Raw genomic sequence first — 26,196 nt, forward strand, 5'->3', positions numbered from 1 at the left:
TAAAAATAATAACAAGGCAGCGATGCGTTTAAATTCTTGCAAGAGACATTGAGGTTATAGACCAGGAGTGACTGTCCCACTGCATGGACACTTCAACAAATTAGCTAGGAAAGACACAGAATTTTCCATCACTGGAACCTTTTAGAAAGAAGTATGATAAATTTCTGCCAAGAGTGGCTTAAGTGTTGTTGATAGTACTTTTGAGTACAGCGACAGACTAAATGACCTCTGAGATCCCCTTGACCAGGTTTTTTCCATATCCTGCCTCTTGTTTGCCCTTGGATCTGTCATCAGGTTGGGACTAACCAGGCCAGGGAGGAACAGCGACTGGTCACTCTCTGATTTATACACCCAGCCCTCGCTTCGGCGAGTCCTGCAGCTGAACACCAGCCAGGCTCCTTTTCCCAAAGCCAGGCTCCTTTTCGCAAAGCCAGGCTCCTTCTGGCTCATCAACAAGCCACGAAACCATCCTTGGATCGTGCTCTCCATGACTCCATCCCACCCAGGACTTTCCCAATTCATCTAGTTTGGACCCCTAAACCTAAATTTGTCCCGCCTTTTGAATCTAGAAAACAACATAAAAGCAAACATTTTCAGAAATGAAATAGTGTATCCAGGTAACGACAACACAAATGCGCACAATTTCCTCCTCATGATAAAAAAGCCTTATGCAAGTACTGGAAGAGAGCAAGATAATTTGCCTGCACGAGCGTTTGGATATGTGTAATAGCTGCACACTCCAAACTGTTCTGTTCTCTGCTCCTGGATATTTAGCCCTTGCAGTGAAGTATGATTTAGGACAGCAATTAAAATGTAAGATACTTTCTTAAGCAAATTCTTAAAGGAACTCATTTATTTAACAAAACAGATTGTGCTGACATTCCTAGAAGCCATGTGCTGCTTCACCTCATCCTGGCTTTGGGAGGAAGGAGGTTAAATGGGGGCGGGGGAGGTGGCAGAACAAGCTGTTTTCAAGAGGGCAGCTACTTGTGTTTCTCCTGTTTTCCCGAACGCTGACTGCTTCATCTCTTGTATTGGCACGTGGCTTAGACTGGTTTCAAAAATCCTTCAGGAATCTCATGGTTTAATTTTGATGAAGAATGATCATCAAAGTATTCCACTGTCTGCAACGGCACTCCTCAAAAGTTGTGTTTTAATAACTCTGAAATTAATCTGTGCTTTGAAATTAACCTATTTTATCTAAAATGCTATTTTCTAATAGCTGCACTGCTATTGCCTCAGCTTCTGCTGTGTATTTTCCTCCTTGGACAGCACAATAAAAACCTCTAGTGCAGTGACAGCTGGATCAGTGTTATTTATTTAGCAACCAAGATGATAAAGGATTCCTATTAGGAGATATCAGCTTTAAATGCTGCATTACCTTTATGGCCTCTTATATATGACCTGTTTTCCATTGATTTAGTATTCCTCAGTGCCTGGAGAATGTTATGTAACAGACTCTATTTAGACTTACAGAATAATATACACATTTTAGGTTTTTATAGTCAAAATAAAGTCATGTGAAAGCACTCTGAAACAAATGGTGGTGTGTGTGGAATTCCAAATCTGTTCCAATTACGGGCTAAAATGAAACTAAGTTAGAACTAAAACCCTCTGAAGAAGTACCTGGTTTGGTATAAGATTATGTTGGACTATACGAATGGTTGACAGTCCTGCAAAATTAAAACCAGTGCTTACAGACTGCAAATAGTACAGATAACAAAAATGGGAACCAGCAGCTAGATTGCCCTGCCGCGCCAACGGGCGATTAGTTGACACTGACAGTGAGGATTACACGACAGTTCAGCTGTTCCCTTGACCTTTTAAGATATACAGGAGATCTGAAGATGTTTACTAATTATTGTTATTTTCAGCATCTGCCAAAAATTTCTGAAAATATTTTAAGTAATTGTTCTGGGATGATGGGTTGATTTGCCTTTTTACTGACATAGGTCATGAGGCAGGGTGGAATTCAAGACTAAAAACACTGCAAAGTATTAAAATGAATGAAATTTGTCTCATTTTCTTTTAAAAAGTCTTCACATTTTCTACAACACATTTTGCATTATGGAAAGGACTTCAAAGAGATAATGGATTTTCAATGTACCAAAAAAAATTACTCGATATTTTTTAAATCTAAGGTACACAGACATAGGTTAGGGAATCGGTTTTTCATCTTAATGTGGGCTTCATAACTAGGAGAGCTGGCAAAACACAGTTTTTATTGTTATGTACTGCTATGATTTTAGGAGATTTGTAAAATAACATTAATGTTGGCCTTACAAACTAGATTTTCATGCTGCCTAAATTTATGTACTTTTAATGCAATCTATGTTATCACATGTAAAATGCTTTTTCTTAAAGAAAAAAAGATTAAGATCTAAAACTGCCAAAAAGAACAGAGAACTAACTTTGTTCAGCCGACTCATTTCTGACATTTCTGATTTTTTCACTAATTAATCAAATATATAAATGCATGTTTTTTAAATCCAGGGAGACATAAGTAATGCTTTCCTGTGGAAATCTTTGTGTCCCAGGATCTTGAATGGACCCTGCAAGACTCTCAGAATATAAAAGTCTAACAAAGGACTTGAAAAAATTCAGGTGCTTCACTAACCATGTGAGTACCCCTACTAAATTAAAATTCTAAGGAAAATGTGTGACGAAATCCCAGATGTGACTGTATGAGTAATGAGAAGGTAAAAATTGATAAATGCTGCATTAAAACATTTATTTTATATTCAATTATACTCATTGTGTCTCACTAGGAAGCAAATAAGCTGAATTTCTCAGAGGATGGGTCAAGATTTTCATGTGGTTATTGATCTGAGGTTACTTTTATTAACTTTAATTAAATTTTATTAGAATTCCTCAATAATTAGTGCTTAAACTTTTTTAAAACAACTGCCTAGCCTCTAGGGTCATTTAAGTGAAGGGGGCACAAGTATTTCTTGAATGAAATCTTGAGCCATACATTGATTTACTAGTGCTCACTTCCAGTGTTAAGATAATACAAATGATCAATATTAATAAAGATAAAAACAATATGTTTACATTTGGCAGGAACCGATTGTACTCTGCTGCAGAATTTAATAATATCAAGTACCATTTCCAACACCAGCTGAGCTGGTAGTGCTCCTGCAGAGCTAATCCTGCTATTTGTGTCATCTCCAATGTTTGTGTCCTGCCCAAATGACACCTGTGTGTTTCTCCTGTGCCAATATGTGTTTGCATACACAAGACTCTATTTCGAGATTTCCCCCGCAGGCATTTTGAATATTTATACAACTTAAGAATAAGCTGATTTCATCAGAAGAATGTAACATTTCTAGACTACCCAGAGAAAAAAAGATCAACCTACTAAGGCATTACACTTCTTGGAAAGATAATATAAATTTATGATCTGGGCAATAACTCTAAGAAAGAAAAACGTTTTTCTGATAGCGTGAAGAAAATTGTTAAGAACTGGATGTTGAAAGATCAAGAGACTCCAAACATCAGCTACCTGAAAATACTAAAATGAATATAGTTGTATTACGGCTTTTGGTAAAGAAACAGAAGGGAAGAAAATAATGGATTAAAAACTGTGAAAAAGAGAAGAATTTTATCGAATCTACGGCCAAGCTGTCCCGTCATGCGTGGCAACACAGAAAGGGTCCTTGTCCTTCCTGTCACACCTTGCCTGAATTATGGAGACGGCCCAGCTCTCCTGACAAGCCCCAGCATTCGTCCTCGTGGAGAGGCTGGGCAGTGATGCGCTGCCTCCTTCCAAACAGGACAGAAACGCCCATCTCCTCCATACCAAGAAATTCAGATTAACCTCTCGTAGTTGTCCACAGGGCAGTACAGCTGTGAGCCAATATTCCCTGTGATGGTGCCAAGGCTGAGTTTGGGTTTTGGTCGGTTGGTTTCTTCCCCCTTCTCCATTGTCCCTTATTCTTAACATGCATCCTGTGAGACTGTGATAGTGACTGGTACCTGCTGATCCAGCACGACAGGCCAAGATATCGAGTTGCATCTTTCAATGCAGGGAAAATTTCTCTACATGCAGAGAAATGCCTACAAGAGCAGAAGACAAACCTTGCACACGAATGTGGAGGTACAGGATTTTGGCTGATTTGCAAATATAGGCAAGAGGGGGTAGAAATTACCCTTGGGTAAAATAAAAAACAACAACAACAAACAAAAAAGCCCCAAACAAACACACACAAACCAAAAAATAATTCCAATTTTCCAATTTATGAAAATGGTTAAAAGCTGGAAGGGAAACTTCAGCTGTTTATACATGCAAATAGAGAACAATTAATGAAATTGTTAACGTGACCTTAGAGATGTATTAGAAAGGTGGTATTTCTTATTCTCCCCTGGCTGCAGGGGAATGCTTGAATATCTGCTGTATGTTATTAGGGTAAAATTCCCTTTAGTAGCCTAGATGTCGTGTGAAAAGCAATAAAACCACAAACTGATCGAAGAAAAGCTGAGAACTGGAACCACAAAAAGATACTGCCTATAATAACAAAATTTTGAAAAGTTTTGAAGGAGCAATGTCTTAATTACATGTTATTACAATATTTTTTAATCCAAGAGTTTCCATAGTAGTCATAATAAGTGCTGGGGAATTGGGACAGAAGACAAATCTTTATAACATGACATTGTACTTGAATGTAGCTGAAACCCAGCAGACAGCCTATTGCAGCTCTTTTGCTCCAGCAGAGAACTGGACTGACGCAAATAGGCTGAAATATTTTTTTTTTAAATGTACACCTACACAGACTACAAACTGGACAGAAATTCGTGCTAGCTGGTATTAAATTCAGCATTTTCACTCCTAACTAAGAAAGAGAGGTTTGTTGCCAGCTGCTTTATATTATTTTCTATATATGTATATATTCTTCTTTAATGTATATTCTTTATATATATGAATGACATTTTTAATTTTTTTTCCACTTCCTTCTACAGACACCTGCACTAATGGCTGGCCAAATCTTTCCCGTTGTGACTTATTTCTACAGACTTGCTCAATGTGATGAAATGTCAAGAGACATCTTTGGAGTTGCATCTTCATAGACAGTAGCCTGAGAGAAGATGAGAACAGCACAGCAGTTCAGGTCCCAAGCAACAGATCTAAACAAGGTGGGGGGAAGTTCTTTGTTTTCCCTCAGACTGATTTTTATAGGATTTTTAATCTAAACATCCCATGGCTGCCTTGGCTCCTGTAGGGAAGGCCTTTACAGCTATCTGGTGCATCCAGCACTGATGAGCATGGTGGCTCTTGCATCTCCATGTCTGACTGCGACCTGTGTCCATTCCATCTGTACATGTGTACTTGTTCAGGTTCACATCTAAGATTTGCTGGACATGCACAGAACAGTAGTAGCATGAGTACAGGTGAGTAGTACCTCAACAGGGAGGCTTAGCACAGCGACAAGATGACCAACCATCCTCATGGGAGCTGTGCATCAGCTCTATCTTCTCTCCAACCACAGGGATACCCTTTCTGATTCACATCTCCAACTTAAGTCCCCATTGACCAAGCAATGTGGGACATTATAGGAATGATAAGGGAACAACTGTGTGGTGAAGCCCGAGAAATACAGTCTCTTGTAAGGAAACTAAATCATGAGAGGTCAGCGGGCAGAGCAGCCAGAGCCCCGAGCAGCGCCAGCACATCAGCACCACCAGCAGCCTCATGCAGGTGGCGTGGGAGGCCCAAATTTCAGGGGACTGTGCCCTGTTTCTGTATTTTTTCCTGTTCATTAACTTGTTGCATAAGTAAGAGGAAGGCTAACCCAGCCAAACCTCCGCTGAGCAGTATTAAGCAACATAACTAATCACTCATTTTCAATACAGAGTTTTGCCTTGGGAATTTTAACAGGAGCTACCTCAATCAAAAAGGCTTTCCCTTTCCTCCCCGGGCCATAAAGAACCGTACACTGAAAAACAGACACCATGCCTGCCGCTTCACCTTCAACACTGGGATGGTAAAACATCTTACCTCAGGCTACTTCTTTCCCCTGTTTGTAGTCCACATAAGGAAATAGAATTCAAGGAAGAAAAGTTTAAAAGTTTGTTACATTCATGTAAACAGTAAATGATCATCAGGTGGTTTTTGCAACAAGGTAATAAGAGCCACATGTGATATAAGGGCCTAAAAGAGAGTCACCAGGAGAAGATTCAAGAAGGCCCAGGCATTGCTAGTGAGGATGTTGGCAGAAGACTCTGAAAAATTGTAACCAGTTCAACAAGGGTACGGATGCGGGATGCACCGAACCTGGGCAATGCTGCCAATGTGCTCTAACTTGCAGAGTGGACTGTAGAAAGATGGCTTCAGAAAGGCTCAGAGAATTACAAACTGCAATTATGTCATTCCTGCAAGAAGAACCGACTGTCTCAGCAGAGATCTAAGGGAAAAGAGTGGGAAAAAACCCAACCAACCAACCAACACCCCATGCAAACCACAAAAAAACCCCACCAAACAAACCAACCAAAAAACCCCACACAAAACAGAAAAAACCCCAAACAACCAAAAAAAAACCAACCAAAAAAACCCCCCACCAAAACCCAATCCCAAAACAACAACAACCAACTCTCACACAAAACAAACCTAAAAACCAGGTGGGAGATTCCTGCAGATCTGCAGGCAAAACGAGGTGGCAATCTAGGAGCGACTGAGCAGCACGGCTGTTTCTCAGTCCCTTGGTCGGTTTTTGATTGAGTCTGAGCTCTCATTCCCAAAGGTTGGTTCATTTCCATAAGCAGTGTGATGGTTTGAGACCACAGTCCACGTACTTGATCTCATTAAGCAGCTTTTTCTATTCATATACCGTCTTTAAAAACCAGACACTTGAGACTATACAAACTGTATAAAGAAATTATTTCACCATATACTGATATACAAAAACAAGTATATCAAATATAGTCCCAGATTAATCCATGTAACAACAACAAAGCCAGGATCCCACACATTCATTACATCCTCTTTCTCTCAAAATACATTTGCTCAAATGCAGCAGTAGTTTTGCACTTTTTTGAAAGAGCAGATGATGCCGTGTGGACCAGTAATGAGAGCAGTAATTGCCACAGGGCTGACGATAATTTATGGAGAAGTTCTCAATTGCTCCTAATGGCCTGTCAGATGGTAAAAGGGAATGCAAAGCAGATCATAAAAACAACTCTAGCATAGCTTCTGAGAACAAAATTCTTGAAACTTTCACTCTTGCTAAGAAATATGAAAATGCAGGAACTGAAGTGGCTTCTGGAGAAGTAATAGAAGAAAACTACCTTATTATCTGTAATTCCTGTAGCTCAGATTTTGTGATTGCAGCACAAAATTAAATCATGTTTTCAAGATTCACCCATATCTTAAATGAAGAACAAAAACTTCACGTACTTCTTGCAGTTAAGATTGGTTGAGAAATGTCACTGCTGATACTTCAAAATCACAGAAATGTCAACTGTTTCCAATAGTGCAAACTGAATGCAACTCAGTAGGTAGTAATCTGCTTACTTTTCTCAAGATAATACCAAACTGCATTGTAGATATTTGGAAATGCAATTATGCTACGGTCAAAGGACTGAAATTTGGCAATGTATCAACACCCATAGCTTAAAATGGGAAATAATAGTCAATCTAGAAATACACATAGAAAATCAACTTTTGAGCTTGTGACTGCCTAATGCAGCAAAACATACAAACATACACACATTAGACTATACCAGTAGACAAGATTCCTGAAGCAAGTCATGCACTGTAATATTTTTTGGATGTGTGGATTTTATCATGCATTCCTCCTTCAAAAGCCTCAGGAGAAAAATATTTTAAACTTAAAGTGCAGAAACCAGCTAAATGCTAATTCTTGTTACCGCTTCAAACACTAGACTAAGTCTCCAGTGTTCGAAAAGAATGAATTATATCAATTCTAAAAAATAAAGATGACTTCAGCTTATTATATTAACTAATAAGGTAATCAATAGATAAAAGTTTAGGATATGTCAAAGGCAGACAGAAATATATATAAAGGCAGTGTATATGTATGCTTGATTAAAGGCGTTGTTTCCTTGACACTGTGTCTTAATGTGTCTTATTTTCATATTATTATCCCGTATTCCTACAAAGAAAGGCTCTAACTTTTATTAATAGATGGTCACAACTTTTTAAGTTAGTCCTAAGCAACGAGCAAATGAAATATTGCAAGGCGGTATTGTGCCAATCAAAAATGCCGAAAGAAAACAATTGGCCAGTTTTAAAATTCACTAACTTGATTTATTCTCCCTGTGTAAAACATGGCAAAACCTTCCAGGAAAACAATTCTAAAAACATACGGAAAACAGTGACCATTGAATAAAATGCTGTGCTGTGGGAAAACACAAACACTTTTTCCCAGGCTGTGTTGCTGAGCTTTTCAGACTATCTCAGAATCTCAGCTGTGTCATACCTTCCCAAGGGAAAAGAAACATTTTAAATGCAGTATCAAAATAAGAATAAAAATAAATAAATGAAACCAAACCACACACAAAAAAACCCCCAAACACAAACAAAACCACACACACACCAAAAAACCCCAACAAACAACCAAAACCAACATCGGCTGATGACACATCTACCCTCTTCCTAAAACCTGTAACAATCCTATTTTCAAAATTCCTTTCCCATCAAATAAATTAAAAATAAGAGGGTACCCTACACATTTATTCCTAAGAAAAATGTCTGCAGAACTAAATTCTAATTTTGTAAAGCATCGTTCATGGTTTACAATGTCCCCTAGGTATTCTACTACTATGTCCAGTTATACAAGGAAATAGCAATAAGTAACTTTTTCTTCAGTTAAAAACCAAATGACTCCTTTCTCTTTTCATGTCTAAATCAGATACCTGCTGAATCAATAGTCACATATTCAAAATTCAGTTGGAAAGCAAGAAAAGATTACTGATTATATATAAAAAGGATTAAAGAATCATAAATATGATTGAAAAGCTATGCGTAGCTATGTGCTTATTCTGCTTGTGAATGGAAAAGGAAGGAAGACAGGTCTTCACGGGAAGTGGCCAAAGGAAACTGAAGCAAATGTAAAATGCATTTCAAGGCTATATTTAGAGGAAGACATTCTTCAGACATTTGCCAAGCTATTCACGTCATTTCACACAGCATGTTTTATCCAGCTTTATAAGTCTATGAGAGTGCAGGGGGGAAAAAAAAATCTGTATCAGTTGCCAGAAATGGAAATCTTGCATTTATGTAGAAGAATGAATATTTTAAGCATGTGAATTCAAGAGTATTTTCCAAAGCGGGGGGGGGAAATGTGCGTGTATGTGGGAAGGGCAGGGTGTTAAACCTTTCTACTGATATTACGGAAGGATTCTGCAGTATTTCATTTATAAGCAACATGATCTATCCTCTAATATTCCCTTTTGAGCCTTAGCTATATCACTAAAAATACCAAAATGACTGAATTTCGCTAAGTGCAAGTCGTCAGCTGGTATAAACTAGCTGAATACTTGTCCATGGTCATGTATATAGGATACGTATTTTACAGTTATATAAGCAATTATGTATTTCTCCTCTGTAATGTGGTAAACAACCATCTAAGATGAATAAACACCAGTTTTATAAGAATACCATGATTTTTCTTTAACTCGCTTAGCACATGTCACGAGGTTCTGCTATTTGCATAAAGAAATGTCAAGCATACAAAAATATGTCAGTACCAGCTGTAGTGGGGATAGGAACAAACCAAAAGGAAATTTCCTGTTAACAACCTTCTGGAGGGTGGGGATGGAATCAATTTGAGATATAGGACTGGTTTTACTTAAGCTTATACATATGACTTCTATAAAAAAGTTTTTACCTTCATTTCCTTCTCCAGGTGGCTGATAAAATGAAAGCCCCAAAGATATGATGGCTGCAATTTCCAAGATTATAAGAGTCACATCCTGCAACGCCTCCCAGACTAGTTGTAAGAATGTTTTTGGCTTCTTTGGAGGTATAAAATTTTTTCCAAAAATAAGCTTTCTTTTTTCTAGGTCTGCAGCAGTCCCAGCTAATCCTGTAAATAAAATAAAATAAAACAAATTAAAATTGCACTGAAATAGAAAATGCCTCCTTACATCTGCATTTCAATAAATTATTTCTCCAAGAACAACAACAAGTTGTACCACCTGTGGCATACTAAAAAATAGGTAGATTTTTCCACTTAAATTTTGCTTCTGCAAGATGTTTTGTCCTTTTGTTCTGAACAGAATCATTATGGACTCTATTTAGTACTAATACCGGCCAGTTTTAATCACAAAAACGTCTTTGAACTAGTAGGTTTACTTTAATAAGATCTATGTATACAGATATATCCATACATATAAGCAATGACTTCTGAAATTAGATCATAAAGCACAGATAAATTATATTTGGGATGAAGCTAGAATAGCTGTTGGCAGCTTTTGGTATTATCAGTAGAAGCAGCATACGTCTTCGTTATGACCTCAGGTCGATGACCGCAAAGTATAAATCAATAAGACATGTCATATTCTACTTCAAAGCATCCATTCTTGCTGCATATTATGTACTGCATCAAATTTCTGTTAATTGAAAAAAGACAGACTGACAGGTTATATATGCAAAGAAAGTAAGAAGGAAACAATATAGTACCCTGAATCAATATAAAATGCATTTATTTTGCGTGATACTTCAACTTAAGAACATCTGAATTTAAGGATAGAGGGTAAGAATGCGTGGTTGTGCTGAATAACGACAGGTGCTTTTTTTCCCGTTTTTTAATTATATTAATGTATGCACATATAGCACCTTTTTGCAAAAAAAAGAAAAAAAAATAATTGAATTGCAAGAGTTAGGGTAGAGAACTGCCCGTACACTGCTTCCAGCAGCATAAAGAACTGCAATAAAATAAGTAGTTCCATATATCTGTCAAATAATATTTGCCATCAGTTGGAACATTTACAAAACTGTAGGTTTTGAATGTGATCAGCAAGGTAAAGATATTCATGCTTATTTCCTGCTGACATGACACAACCAAAATACCGAAATGGAGAGTTGGTTTTGGAGGACGACAGAGGTGCCTGTGAGAGGACGGGAACCCCCGCTCCAAGGGTTCCTCTCCTCACACAGGTGGCTCAGGGTAAGTCTTTGCCCCCCAAAGCACATCGGCACCCATGGGGCACTACAGGAACAGAAATCCCTATTAAAAGCATCTTCATGACGCCAAGCAAAAGAAATGAAGATCCTGACGTGCTGATGGCACTCGGCCTTACGTCCCGCTCGCTCCGAACAGGTACAACTGTTCCCAGCAGCGTGTGCCAGTAAATCACCTCCTGGATGGAAGCACCAGGCCCAAGCATCATTTCCTCACGACCAATGCGATGCTTTTCTGAACGGATCAATCCTGCCACGGGACAGGCAAAGATGGTGATTCACCTTTCACTTCTGGTATATAATTACAGCTTCTGGCTCATCAAACTTTCATTTCACCTTCAGCTTCTAAGAAACACTATCCCCCTCCTGAAGATAAAGGCACGCTGTAGTTATGATTACCTCACTTCATTTAATTTTCAGTACCTAGTGCTCAGTGACACTGGAACAGACAGGTGCCAGCTATTATGAAGCGTGTCTGCGTTACTCTTCGTGACTCAACAAAAACCCATGTCAAACCTCTCTGAGCTCCCAGTCAGCTTCCAACAAGGGGTAAATGCTTTCCCCTATGAAATATCCATCACGGGCTGTGACCATTTGGAGAGCTGCCTTTCTGGGAAGCGGTGCAGATGCCAGAAGCCAGGACAACACACGTGAGCCATCAGGGGGTCACCCACCGCTGAGGGAGCTGACGCAAAGGCGGTTTGATGGGCTGGCAGAGCCCTGCAAAGCTCTTCCACCCAAGGCGGGGTTTTCACTAAAATGGCAGGCACGGGCTGCACTAGGCCCCAGACACAACCTGCTCCACTTCATACACAAAGGGGAAAGTACACAGACAGGACAGAAAGCTTTTCTGGCAGAAATGTTCAAATAAGGAGTCTACAAGCAGCAATACAAACCTCTCAAAGAGCAAAAAGTCAAAAGCACATTGGAAGCAGAAGGAAATGCTGTGTGAATGACGCCTGTTTTCCACTCCAGAGCCTGTGTGCGCGGAGGTGGCAGCTCCAGTGGGCAGGTGGGTGACCGGGTACCCAGCTGCACGGCAGGGACCGCCAAAATGGGACAGGAAAGAGCTGTGGTGTTTTCACAGAATCCTTTTGGTTGGAAGACACCCTCAAGAGTCCAGTGGCGGGCTACAAAGATCATCAGGGGCCTAGAGCACCTTTCCTATGAGGAGAGACTGAGAGCGCTGGGGCTGTTCAGCCTGGAGAAGAGAAGCTGAGAGGGGATCTCATCAATGTTTATAAATATCTCCAGGCTGGGTGTCAGAGGATGGGCCAGACTCCTTTCAGTGGTACCCAACAACAGGATGAGGGGCAAGGGGCACAGACTGAAGCACAGGAGGGTCCATCTGCATATGAGGAAAAACTTCTTTACTTTGAGAGTGCCAGAGCCCTGGAACAGGCTGCCCAGAGAGGTTGTGGAGTCTCCTTCTCTGGAGACATTCCTGTGGACATTCCTCTGGACACGTTCCTCTGCAATCTACTCTGGGCGACCCTGCGCTAGCAGGTGGGTTGGACTGGATGATCTCCAGAGGTCCCTTCCAACCCCAACCATTCTGTGACCCGTGGCTCAAATCATTAACTAAACCCTGTCAGTAACCCATGTCCCTGAGAACCTCATCTCCACATCTGTTCAACCCCTCTAGGGATGGTGACTCCACCACACTGCCCTGGGCAGCCTGTTCCAATGCCCGACGGCCCTTTCCAGGAAGACATTTTTCCTCACATCCAATCTAAACCTCCCCTGGTGCAACTTGTTGCTTGGGAGAAGAGACCAACACCCTCCATGCTACAACATTCTTCCAGATTTTTCAACAATCCTAATTATATTTACCTAGACATGCTGAATTCATGACTTTGAAATTATAGATTGTATAATTTTACTGTCAGGAGGCCATAGAAAGGACACATACCCTGTTCTTTGTCACTGATCATAATGCACATATAAATAATCATAATGCACATACACGTACATACTGAGAAGGTTCCAAAGCAAAGAGAGATACTGAAACTCAAAAAGCTGCTTTTTCTCTGAGACAAAAATTGTTCATTCTGACACCACAGAAATTTAGACACCATACAGTTGAGGGCCAGACTGAGTTTAAAGCATCTACGGTCACCATTATCTTTCCAGACTACAGTCTAAGTAACCTACGATAGAATTTAGACATAAATTTTATTTAGTCGTACTTTTCCATTTTTCGTTATAAACATTATCTTCCTTAAGACCCGTAAATAGGCATGGGTAAATAATTTATGTGATTTTATTAATTTCTATAAGTGAAATTACTCACCAAGTCAGTCTCACCTAAAAATAAGAGCATATTCATCTTTAATTACGAAATGTATTTTCTTGTAAATCACTTAGAAATGCTGGAAAATGAAATTCAAAGTTCAATTCGAACAAAAAGGCTTCCCTTCTGAGATCTGGCCATCACTCAAAAAAAATCCATTCAGCAATTTTATTTTTTTTTTCTCCCAGTGCATGCCAGAAACTCACTCCTATATTTAGAGAGACAGAGAGAGGAAAGGAGAGAATGAAGAAACCTACAGACCAATTGATGAAATCACATCATAACAGCCCTAAGCATGACTGTAGAGATGAGGTCAGAAAGGGACAATAAAATAGAGAAGCCAAAGAGCTTCCATAAATTCTCTATACCATTGCCAGCAGAAGGTATAAGGGGGCACACTCCTTATCCTTTTCAAATAATCTGCTTTATTCAGAAGCTTTATTTTAAATAGTCCTGAAGGTGTTTTGAATAAGCCAAACTTAGTTGTTTGAAGAGGATTAGAGGTCACTGCCGCTTTTTGCCGCACGGGCAGATCTACGGGACGCTGCTTCCCAGCTCGTGCGCACCAACAGGCAGTGCAGATGGAGAAACGGCAATTAGCACAGCGAGATCTGGAAGTGGACATCTGTCCTCACCAGTCCCTTTAACCAGGAGACAGCTTTCCTGCTGCTAGATTTCTGTCTCCCCCCGCCATTACACATACTGACTTCACTACTGTTGTGGAATTATTTTTTATTTCTTGTTTGTCCCCTAAGTATTGAGTTCTGTGACAACAATGAAAGAGCACTGCAAATGGAAGTAATTTGAAATATTTCTATATGGAGATATAACACATCTAAGAAAGTGAAAAAGAACCAGTGGGGACTAAAAAAAACTCAATAGAAATACCAGTTCAATATGACTTAAGAGTTCATGTTACTGGCAAAAAAAACAGTAACCAGACTGGCTGGTTTTATGTTCATTTGTCCACACAAGCATGAATATGTTCTCTTTTTTAAAGTTCTTTTCTATGTTGAAGCTGTGCAATACATCTTTGCTTGACCCAAATGGTTTAGAACGCTTATGCAGATTCGGGTTAAATTCACATACAAGTAGTATAGACACGTTCAGGAAATATTGTGAAAATTTATTACTGATGCTTCCAGCTCTCAAATAATTTCTGAAGGTTTCAGTTTCCAAAAATTTTGCCCAAAATTTGTTTGAAATTTGTGGGAGAACATAAGCGCATAGAAAACAATTTCTACAGTACCGTGCAGTATATTAAATGCATTTCTGATTTCATCTTGCATTGTTGCTTTTTTGAAGGGAGAAAAAGATTAAAAAACTGGAGAAACACCACTTAATGAATTTTCTCTGTTCCTTATCTACATCTGCCAGTTACTGCATGCTGAATATAAAACCATCGTTTCAATTAATGCTTCCTAGGAAATTGTATTTCTCTGGCAGTCATCTCCACTGCAAGCAAATGGAGCATGACAAACAGAGAATGATTTTGATGCTGTAAAAATAGCAAAAGCACATCACCACTAAAGTAACCATTAAAATAACCCCTCAAACAAAACCAGCAAAACTCTTAAAAGAATGTTTCACATCTGCTTAAATTACGAGATGAAGAAAGGAACATTTACGTTTGCACTAATTGTGCAAATAAACCATTCATTACTTACTAACTTTCTTCTGTACAATTTCTGATGCATCCAGAAAAGTAGATGAAAATTTCAAACAGCAAAAGCTGTAAGCAATGTAATTTAAAAGTCACAGCATATCTAACTTCAAATGAAAAAAATTGTTCATCGAGGAAAGTAAAGGCTTCACAGTGATGCCAAACTGCTACTGAAATGAACCCACAGCGGTAAACCAACTGTTTTGGTTCGTGAACTCTCAGGACAATTAGATACGACATGCATGAATTGTTCCTATGAGACCACAGAACTCTATTTTACCTCACGAGCTCCAATCACCCTGGTCTCAAACTCACATCTCAAATGATAAGCTTTCCTAACATCACGCTACCCACATCCTTACAGAAACTAAAAAGTAAAACTGCACAAAGTATCACTTTGACTGTCATTTCATTTTCTTTACCTTGTTCCACGCATTCCATTTATCTCACATTTAACGACAACACCATCTCTGCCCTTACTGTTGCTGCCTAACCCTTTAGTGTCATCTGCCCAGGCCCACCAGCTTCCATAGCTCCTGCAGAGCTTCTCTGAACTTCAGGATGTGAATTAGAAACATTAGCCCAGTTAACTGCTCTTGTAACATAACAGAAAATTCAAGCCCAAAATGTCATTTGGCATTTTTAGCAGGATTTTACTCTCTGGCTTTGGAAGTGGATTTCTGCGCACTATTTTGCTTTTCTCTCTTGAAAAAGCTAGAAGTGACAGCAGGCCTTTTTTTCTTCCGCTTCTTCCACTTCAATCTAAGCAGTATTATCTTTCTAGTGCCTGAAAGAGCTGAAAAAGTCAAATTTTCCATTCAAATGAATAGCAAGTAACTAACAGATTTTGTTTCCAAGATCTGCCTTGGGAAACTGTCCCTACCTAAGAAACTGAGGAAGGCAAGGAGACATGCCCAGTAAACTCTGATTACTGTTACGGTTTTGATGAAATGCTAAGGAAGGTCTATTTCGTCCCTTATGTTTAATTATGTTATTAAGCGCACTACGATGTAATCCAACGTGAGTCTTCCTCAAGTCAGGAAGCCTTGATGACACTTGCTTAAAGGGTACCCAAGTAAAATAAACATCTGCTTCTGTACCAGGTACGCCACAAAAATATACATTGCATCAAACTACCCGTTTTACTGACAAAAGATGATTTTTTTCGAACTAAAGCATATACGGAAGATGTGAAACACAAAGAGAAAACATCCACACCAAGAATGGATGCCTCTGTGACCTCCCAGTTTTATCAGCTATGTTGCTTGAAAATTTCTCGATGTGGTACATTGAAATTCTGCTTAGGTCACATTAAAATAAAATCAGTTGAGAGAATGCAGTCCATCAGTAGGAGAGTATTTAATGAGATCATTTACTAGTTTCAGCAAGCTGAATTTGAATTTCACTAGTGAATGAGCTTCAATGAATAATAATTTCCTTCTAATCTCATAACAACAAAGCTGTCTGTAAAGTGTAATGAATCTCATTACCTGTTTTCATTAATATCACTTGCTTACATTTGTTTACACAAACTTTAAGAAATTTGTCCAAAAATTAAAAGCATCTGCAATTACAAATCACAGCGTTATGTTGCTGGTGCTACGATTTCTCCGAGTCCGTTTGGCAGCGCTGCCAAGAGGCCATTGCAGGATTTAGAATCTCCTTGAGTCAAGTGCTTTACAGCTGAATTTAAACAGCCAACATACAGAAAAGAGGGGCACAAAAGTGGCAGCACCAGTGAATGAATTCACTCCCTCTGCATTTCCTCATTAATCATCCTCCCTCTTCACCTCCGACAGGCCCAGTTCCCGTGTCCTGCCCTCTCAAGCTCTGCCACGGCTTTGCCTGCCACTGCCGGCCAGGGACCCCCTTCCGCAGCTGAGCAGCACCAAAAACCCAATGGAAACCTCCCCTGTTAGAGGTTGCAATCCAAACTATCACTCTGATGTCACACAATGTATATACATACACCTCTAAATCCATGACTTGAAAAAACCAAACCAAAACAAACACTGAAGAGTTTAGAGGCATCAGCCTATAAGAAAGAATGTTAATGTAAATGTTAGGAACAGATACATAAGAACTTGCTTTTCTACAATGAGTTTCTGTCTCTCACTGTCTTTCTAGCTATTGAAATGCATCAGCAACTTTATCTCCATTTCATGAGGCAGAGAAAGGCTGAAGTTCTTGCCCCAGACAGTTTGGTGGCAGTTCAGGGGAGCAAAGTCACATCTTCTGGGATTCCATGGGATACCACGCAGGATTTATTACTGCCAAGAAGCACTGAATGCTTCATGACATGTTTCACTCATTTCCCCATCCAGCCATTTTGGCTTTATTTCTTTTTTTAAGTAAAATTGCTCTGAAAAGAAGCTATTAACCAGTAACAAATAATTTACATATGATGACTAAGAACAGGAGAATCAGAAATGGTTCCAGAGAGTGACTGTAATGCAGTCTCTCCCAAAAAAGCCAGTCATCCGAAAGACATGTTATAATTTGATACTAGTCTAATGACTGGACTTATGTGCAGTGCATAACCATGAGCCAACATCAAGACAACAGACAAGACATCACGTTTTAAAGGCAAGATATGCATTATAACAGATGACTAATATTTTTCTTGCCTAAACAGACAACAGAAAGCTTTCTGCAGAGGCTGGTAACAAAGCATTCAACGAGAGCTGAAGGTACCGTATGAAGAAAGAGGAATTAGGATTTTTTTTTTTTACATATGTACTGCTGTCAGTGGGAGTACAGCTCTTGAGAGGGAAGATAATCATCCCACCAGAAATAATTTCTCGAGCTCTTACTCCAGTCAATAATCATGACACCATTTATATACATCTCATCTTGTGTACCACAGGCTCCTGGATTGTTCTATCTTGATGTAGTATCAAGTACAATGAAGTCATCACAGATTCAGGGCAGCAATACTAATAAATACTAATAAGCTAGTACATGTAGCCACCCTCCAGCTCCTACCCATTACCAACCAGACAATAAGGAAGTCCTTGGAAACTCCTTGCTACATTAGACATAAATAACAGCCTGGGGATATGCAAGTCCCCCAATGGGAACACCACCATCACTCACGCTCCATAGGGAGGCTCCGATTAGATGGGTCAAGTACATGCCTGCATGAAGGCATCTCCTGTTCATAATGATCAAAAGCCTTCAAAACTTCAGTTTTTCCCATTTCTTATCACAGCACAACTTCACATCACTCTAAGCTTTGCAAGTAAAACATTACGTTCAAAGGACATACACGTCAATGAAATGTCCCAGCAACTGAAGCATCTGACTGCAATTCTATACAGCTGAACATCCACTGCTGAGAGCCTCAGCTGGCTTCTCTGTAACGTACTTTTAGGCTGATGTGGCCTAGACTCACTAAAGACTCCTCATGATTTTCTGTTCAGTTCCACAGAGCACGTCCACTCAGGATGACGCTCATGGTCATCTGAGAACACAGATGCCCAAGGAATCAAGCATGTGCAACTGGGAAAGCGTGGCCTGAGATAGGAAGACACTGCCCAGCTGGATACACATCAGGTAGACTTCTAAGTTAGCACAGTATGAGGCTCTTACGCAGTATCCTGAAGCTCCCATGCATCTCTCTTTTTATAAGAAGAATCTTTACTATTACTATTTCTCACTACAATCACTGTAGGTTCTTTACCATAAGCAGTTCCAAGGGTCTATAGCTCATATTTATTTGATGAAGCCTACTGGAAAGGTTAAAAGTAGCAGCATAACAACATATGCTCTCATAACAACAGCACAGAAAACAGTTTTGGTGGGTTTTTTTTTCCTAGACAGTCAGGAATTCGTAGGTTAAAGAAGTTAATTCCTCATGTAGATGTTTTAACCTTTTACATTAAAATAAATAACAAGAAATCTTATGTTCTGAAGAGACACGTTTTTATGATGTCTATAAAGGAGTCAAAATGAAAATACCAAAACCCACTTTGCCAAGTTTGCTTCCACAGCACGATTCTTTCCCACCCTTACTTAAGGAAAAAAAAAAAAGAAAAAAAAAAGAAAAAAAAAAAAGCAGCAACAAAACCATGAGAACAAATAAACCAGATAGCAATGAGCTGCATTTTTCTGAGGTGTTACCTCCAAGAGCTGCTACTTGGCAACTCTTCTTAATCTCGTTGCTATCTTTGTCAGCATCATCTGCTTTTCCTGTGAGTCATGTCAGCTCGTCAGCTACACAGCAACTGTACTCACTCCAAGCTGTGCCTTTGCAAGAGGCAGAGCATTCCCTACAGTCTCTTTTATGCTGCTGTGTATTCAGGAGAGTATCCAAGGTACCTAAAAAAGTGAGAACACTGAAGAAAACAAAGTGCTATGATCATTATGCCATCTGCAAGCAACATTAAATGCCGCCATCGCTCCTGCAAGTGACAATGGTGTCACTCCAAACCACAATGCCCAGTGCGTGAGGAGACGGTAAGATAAGAAAATGCTTTTTGAGCATCCAATGGATTACATCCCACTGCTCAGGAGCATTAAAATAGTTAGACCTTTGAAACCTCAAACCTAGCACACACACTGTCATGCTCACTGTCACCTGTGTATCACAGTTGCACCCATCATTACCCATTTGCTCCATCCTCTTGACAAACAAGTAGGCTCCATTCCTTAGATCATCATCTGCCTTTCCTGAAGACTTAAGTACTACATAGACTTGGAGGAACAGTCAAAGAGAAAGAAGCTGTAAAATTTCATCCAAAGGTGCCAACATGAGTACTATTACAGTGAATATCTCATAACTGAACACAGATCTATAGTCAAAGTTTAGAGACACTGGGCACTGATAATTTAGCAAGTCAAACAAGATCCCTATTGCTCCGTTTTCTAGATAAGTCAAGAAAAGATGGCAAAGAAAGTCTCAAGATTTCTGCTAATTAAATCAAAAGCTGCCTAGGTGTAAAATAGCAGCAGAGTAGTGCAGGGGACCCACCATCAGTAGCCATGTTTTAGTTGGGATGATGGCACTATTGGAACAGATGTAACCTTATTCCTCCAAAGAGACTTATGTAAAGATAATTAAAAGAGAATAACATCAAGAGATGCCTTTTTTAATACTGTGAAATCAACAATGTTTTCTTGACTCCTGTTTTATTTTTGAATGATTAGAAAACAAACGGTGACCAAAGCAATCCCTGGATGTACTGTGGGATACAGCATTAGTTTATTCTTATACTCCCATGCAGCAGAACTCCATTAGGAACACAACACCCACAGCCACCTCCTAATTTAGCTCACTAAAAAGCCCAAAAGAATAGACTCTCTCTTTGATGAAGCATATATTGTCAATCACCTTGATCAGCCCTCAACATAACTAACCTAATCTGAATGCAATAATCACTACTGAAGTGCCCCAGATTTTTTTCCAGTGCAAATCAAATACTAAATTAAATTATAAAGTATGTCCCCCAAGGAAGGTGTTTCTAGTCACCAGCTGTAGTAAGAACGTAAGCCAGAAACAGTCAAGGGCTCCATATATTTTTAGGAACACCTAACTGGTCTAATTTCAAAAAAAATCTAATCTTAATAGAAACATTGTAGAACTTGTAAGACATAACCGAGGTTTGCTCAAAGCTTTCTCCACAAATGAACACTGTATTGCACTAATCTGTTTTTCACTCTTTACTGAGGACACAACTTGCATTGTACATTCTGTAGAAAACCGAGATTCTGACCTGCATCTCACCTTGCATTTTATCGCTGGGGTGATGTGGGAACGCTTTCAGTTGGGTAGGGGCTCCCAGACAACTAGAGCCACTGCCCTGGGTCGGCTCACACCCGCGGGACCGCCGGGTAGCTGAGGCAACGTGAGACAGAAACGGCAAGAGCTCACCTGGGAGAGTCCTGACAGGAGAAGACTGCAGATCCAAAACCCAGTTCTCACTGATGACAAAAGCAGGAAACATTTTTGGGATACAAAAGAATCTATAGGAAATTTCAGCAATCCAAAAAGCCACTGAAAATTGCTCAGCTCTCAAGAAGCTCTATTCAAGGTGACAAAAGTGGGAAAGGATTTGTATTCACATCTTGTCACTTATTTGGTCATAATATCTATCTGTTCTTTATGTTAAGAATGACTTCTTCCATCTTTTTAATTTTGTGTTCGGTGGTTTAAGAAATTGAAAACTTTGTGTATCTTTTGGCAAGTGAACATTCAAGACAATAGAATAAGGCAGTTCTGCATCAAAGCTCTGGCAGAAGCGTACTCACATTACAAATAATTATGAATTTGTGCAAGACACATTAGAAGAAATCAAAATATTCTGTTGTATCATAATAGAAGCACCAAATTCATATTAAGAACCATCCTTGGGCAGCTTCAGTGAGTAAAAAGAAATCACACTTTATTAATGCCCCCAAAATAACCCCTACAGTTATTAATTAACTTTCATTATGCATGTGGAAGCTTAAGTTTTTATTTAAAATGAGATCTCAAATTAGAAGTCATTTAATCAATTTATGCCTTTAACCATTTTCCTTGCACAGCAGCTACCTATATTTATATTGTGTCAGCCATTTCATTTTACTTCCAGCCCATTAATTCATTGCTTTGCTTAATCCAGCTCAACTGGGAAGTGGCACTCTTAATCCAGAATAAGAACATCCATACAAAGAGTTAATCAGGAAGAGATGGTCCAGAATAAATCCACAGGCTGAGAACAGGTAAATCCCTTAGACTGAGTTTGATTGAGACCACTTTCACCTCAGCTTCTCAAAGCTGCTGCTGGAGCCATGAACCTGCTCATCCACAGAGATGGCAACACGGATATTGGGAGTTCGAGCCACACATCATGCAACAAGACAACACAATAATTTACTTTGTTAAAGTAGAAAGAAATTGTTGCAAGTAAAGAAAAACAAAAAGACCAAGAAGCAGAAAAGGAGGAAAAAGTGATAAAAGAAAAACAAGTAAAACGAATGTTCTTATCACATGAAAATGAAGCAGAATTCTAGGCACTTGAAGGCTTTTGTCGTGTAACACGGAGACACATTCAGATAACCACTACTTAGGGACTTAATTACATTCTTTAGACTGAAAGAGATGGAAAAATGAAGTTATCCCAGTTATGCTCACCCCAAGGAAAGGAGCAAGTACAACATTCACATGACTTAAACTAGAGGTGTTAGTTTGTCCCATTAGTAACTTTAATTGGCAATCTTAGTTTGATCCTCATATGCTTGTCTCTCAGTAGACTAGGCTTTTCTTTGTGTGCTTCCTTAACTGGTCAGATTGTTTTTCTTGTTTGGCTCCTGCCTCACACAAAATGTTTTGGGGAAAAATCAGTCCAAATTCACAGTAAGGTCACTATCCAAAACCTCATGCAAATTACTACTAGCCACTGCTATGCAAATATTATGAAACAGAAGTCTTCCCAAGTCCTTTTCAATGGCTATTGAACACAGCATGATAAGAGACTTTATATTTTTATTGAAACTCAGGTTTCCAAGTTCATAGAACAGAAGGTATTGGAATAAGTCTTTCTTAAATAGCAAAAAACCCAAAGATTCCTTTCCTAAAAAAAATGTTTCCAGAAACTGGCAATCTTCCTAAAACCCAGAATGTTACAGAAACGCAGACTATAATTCAAAAGTATTTTGTCACCGTACAACCATTTTGCTTATAGCTGCAATGCAGCATTCTCGTCAGGACTTTTCATCGCACTTAAAGGATAAAATGACCCAACTGCCTACTCTGTTCCATCATTATTCATTAATGAAGAGACTGGGCCTAGAGGATTGTCATTGCAGGATAAAAAAAAGGTTCATTAATACATCCCTTAAGCACGACACACATTAACACTAAACAAGAGACAAAGACAAGAAAATCAGACACACTTTCAACATATGCCTTAGCAATATTTAGAGAACACTATCCGTTTAAACCGCACTGATAATATACTATAATACTATGAAATAATTTTGATTAATTACAGTGCAAACACCTTGAAATAACTGGGCTAAGGACAAATTCATTCCTTTCAGGCAGACATCCTGAGCAGGCATTGGTTTTCTACAGGTTATATAAATGATAAGCAGAGACGAGCTGAATGGTGACACTGAAATATTTGGGATGCTGAAAGGCAGACTTTTTTTTTTTCTTGTATTGCCCTAATTCTGCTCTCCCTTCTGCTAAAGATATTTATATTTTTTTCCCCTGCCTTCCCATGTGGCTCCTATATCTGCTGCTCTTCCTGAAGCTCATCTTAACAGATCTTCCCTCTTCCCTTTGTATTCTTTTCCGTATTCCTTATTTCCCCCTTCATTTTATCTGGAAGAAACCAATGCCACTGAGAAACATCAGATAGCTTTTCCTTCTTCCCTCTTAGTTTCTTCTGCTCAGCACAGTCCTCACTGCCTCCTTGTAACTTCTTACCACTTCAGGGAAATTTTCTATCCTCTGAGGCCACAACTGTTTTTCCACATTACAGACCCGTTCAGGGGGTAAGGAGAATGTTTGTTTCTTTACTTGCTTTTTTAAAAGAGAAGCATGAGCACAAAGTAAGTAAAATTTCGGGAGATCAGCACGTAGCAATATCCACATACTGTCAGAATGGATGTCTTCAATGGTGGCCATAGAATACTACGTACTCACGGATGACATTGAAGAAAAGCCCTTTTAAGAAAACAAAATATTGCTTATGTTCCAAGACACTGAAAATTTTAAGAAAAATATTGTTTGTTTAATGATTATGAAAAATAGCAGGCAACTCCTTCAAAAGGAATTACATGAGACTATTAATAGCAAGTACTAATACTGCTTTCCGTTTATGTGCCCTCAAGATTTTAGAACTTATTGGAAAAATTAACAATTCTTGTTATTATGGAAACAGGCTTGCACAACATAAAAAGACTCTAACAGCATTAATCTTTTAACTTCCTGCGCTTTGTTTGTGTCACAGCCTTTATTTGCAATTAAGCTTAGTGCATATGAAGTTCACCGCCTGCCAAGCCTGAGAGGACTGATACAGCCCAGGATGGGTAATTCAAGCTCCTTTTACACTGACCTACCAAACTCAGATCTATTAGACCTGTCTGGTAAAAGTGAGAAGGTATTACAATTTCATTCAGATCTTGATATCTGAGCAATTCATTTGACAAGGGTACCAATTATGTTTGATCCCCTCACCTTTTCCCCTGCTTCTGGGCTGGACTGATTTGCCATGAAAAGGTAATCCAGAGTCATGCAGGATTTGACCACAGTGATGAAAGGTTCTGGATCTTGATAACGATCTTAATTCCTCCAGTTCGTTCATTTATTACACTTCTAATACTATCAAAACACAGACTCTTCATCTATAGATAAGTATCTCCTGCACTATTGTTTACATCTAGTCAGGATGACAAACACAAAGACCATCATCTGCACATGAAAACATGTGCATGAGAATGTTTCACAGAGATTACACGTCCTCTCGTGCTCACCCATATCAACACACTAGGTCTGTTAAAATGTGAAATGTTTCCTCTGCCATTGGTGGAAGACGACAGGTGATATCATTAACTGATGCAAACCCATCAATCCAGGCCACCTAATACGCTTTTATCTTATGAATACAATAACAATGTCCTATAACTAACCCAATACAGCAACTAATGCAATCAACATCTAACAAGAACCAACACAGACCAACTTTCTCAAAAAATGATGCCTTGAAAGTGTATTTGTTGTTGGATTCCCTAGTTCCTTCACTAGAGAGGACTCTGCTTAATCACGACATTAGGCACTTAAGGCCCCCGACTTCACCACACACACAGCTCACACCAGCAGCACCAAATCACATCGCGAGTGATGGTAAAGCCCCAGGACCTCAGGCTTCAGCACCAGCCATACAAGCCCCAGCAGAATTCTGTACCTGTCTACCAGGCAGGTGCCCAGTGCTGACACCTGTGGAGTCCCCACTTGGTGGTTATCCACCAGAGAAACTGAACCATCGGCACACACGCCCAACTGCAGTGAAGATGCAAATTTTTCAAGGACTGCTTTATTATAGACACATAATTTAGAGTCTGATGTCAGTTCCGAGGCAAGCAGCATTTTTGCTGCAGGGGTAAGCAGAGGGTTCCGAGCCCCAGCACTCACTCCTGCCACCTCTCATGCTGCTGCGGTGGCCCCTTCCCTGCAGACGTGTGGGCAGAGACCCCCAACCTCCCCGACAGAGCAGCCCTTTGCACTTGCTAGGACTGATACATTGCAGAAACAAGATGCAATTGCCAAGTTGTAAATCTTAATTAAAATCTTCTTAAACATTAAAAAAAAAAATTTAAAAAGTCGATGTCAGGCTGAGGCAGTTATTAAGACTTCATGTCAGCCCCTCACTTGGGAATTCTTTTTCCCTATAATGTACCTTCAAGATGTTTTCCTTCGCTAGGGCACTCCACCTTGCTTTTTGTTACACACTTTCCCCATGCCCCAGAATCCAGACTGCATCTGCTGTGCTTTATGTAACACTGTTTTGTGCGACATCACAGGACCTAACTACAATATTTCATCAGGAAACTGCATCCAAAGATTTTGCTTTTGTTGATTTTAAAGAGTCTGGTATCGCTACCAAGTCCTCAGCTTCTTAAAGTCAAATACCTCAAGGCTGAAAACAGTTGACCTGGTCCTGAATCCCGGCTTTATCACGCTGCTGCCTTCAGCGCCCTTGGCTTGTCCTTGAAAAGGCTTTCTGCAGCCATGACTCACGCTGCCACAGCGCTCGTTTTGCTGTCAGAAAACTGAGCTGAGTGACACAGAGTTAATCACAGAGGGATGTCTCTGTGCGAGAGGGACAACAGGGAGATTCCCCAGCCAGGATGAAGGAACACCAAGCAATCTCATCAGTGTTCTTGCTGCTTAAAAACAAAGAAAAGTGGTACCTACAGTTCAATTTTCCTGGCTTCAAAAGCACTTTCTCAGTTCACAATTTCATTTATGGGTAGCAAAAAATAGTACAGCCAAGCTTCAGCCTTACAAGCAACCACTTAAAGGGAGAAAAGTACATAGCGGGAAGTATTTGAATCATACAAGTATTAGGAGAAAATAACAAATTGCAAACAGGCAGGTAATTAAGCTGTTTG

General features: G+C 39.5%; 1 protein-coding gene across 10 annotated transcripts in view; it reads right to left on the minus strand.

Moving 5' to 3' along the window:
- The window catches only part of ATP2B2 (ATPase plasma membrane Ca2+ transporting 2), a 170,583-nt gene that overhangs the window by 109,410 nt on the left and 34,977 nt on the right, over nt 1–26,196 (minus strand). For all 10 annotated transcript variants that reach the window (XM_065642940.1, XM_065642939.1, XM_065642938.1 and 7 more), the window contains exon 2: nt 9,846–10,043. In XM_065642940.1, coding sequence (XP_065499012.1) covers nt 9,846–10,043 — 198 coding nt within the window. The remainder of the gene's footprint in view (nt 1–9,845; nt 10,044–26,196) is intronic.

This window comes from Caloenas nicobarica, chromosome 11 (assembly GCF_036013445.1).
Source record: "Caloenas nicobarica isolate bCalNic1 chromosome 11, bCalNic1.hap1, whole genome shotgun sequence".
Classification (NCBI taxonomy): Eukaryota; Metazoa; Chordata; class Aves; order Columbiformes; family Columbidae; genus Caloenas; species Caloenas nicobarica.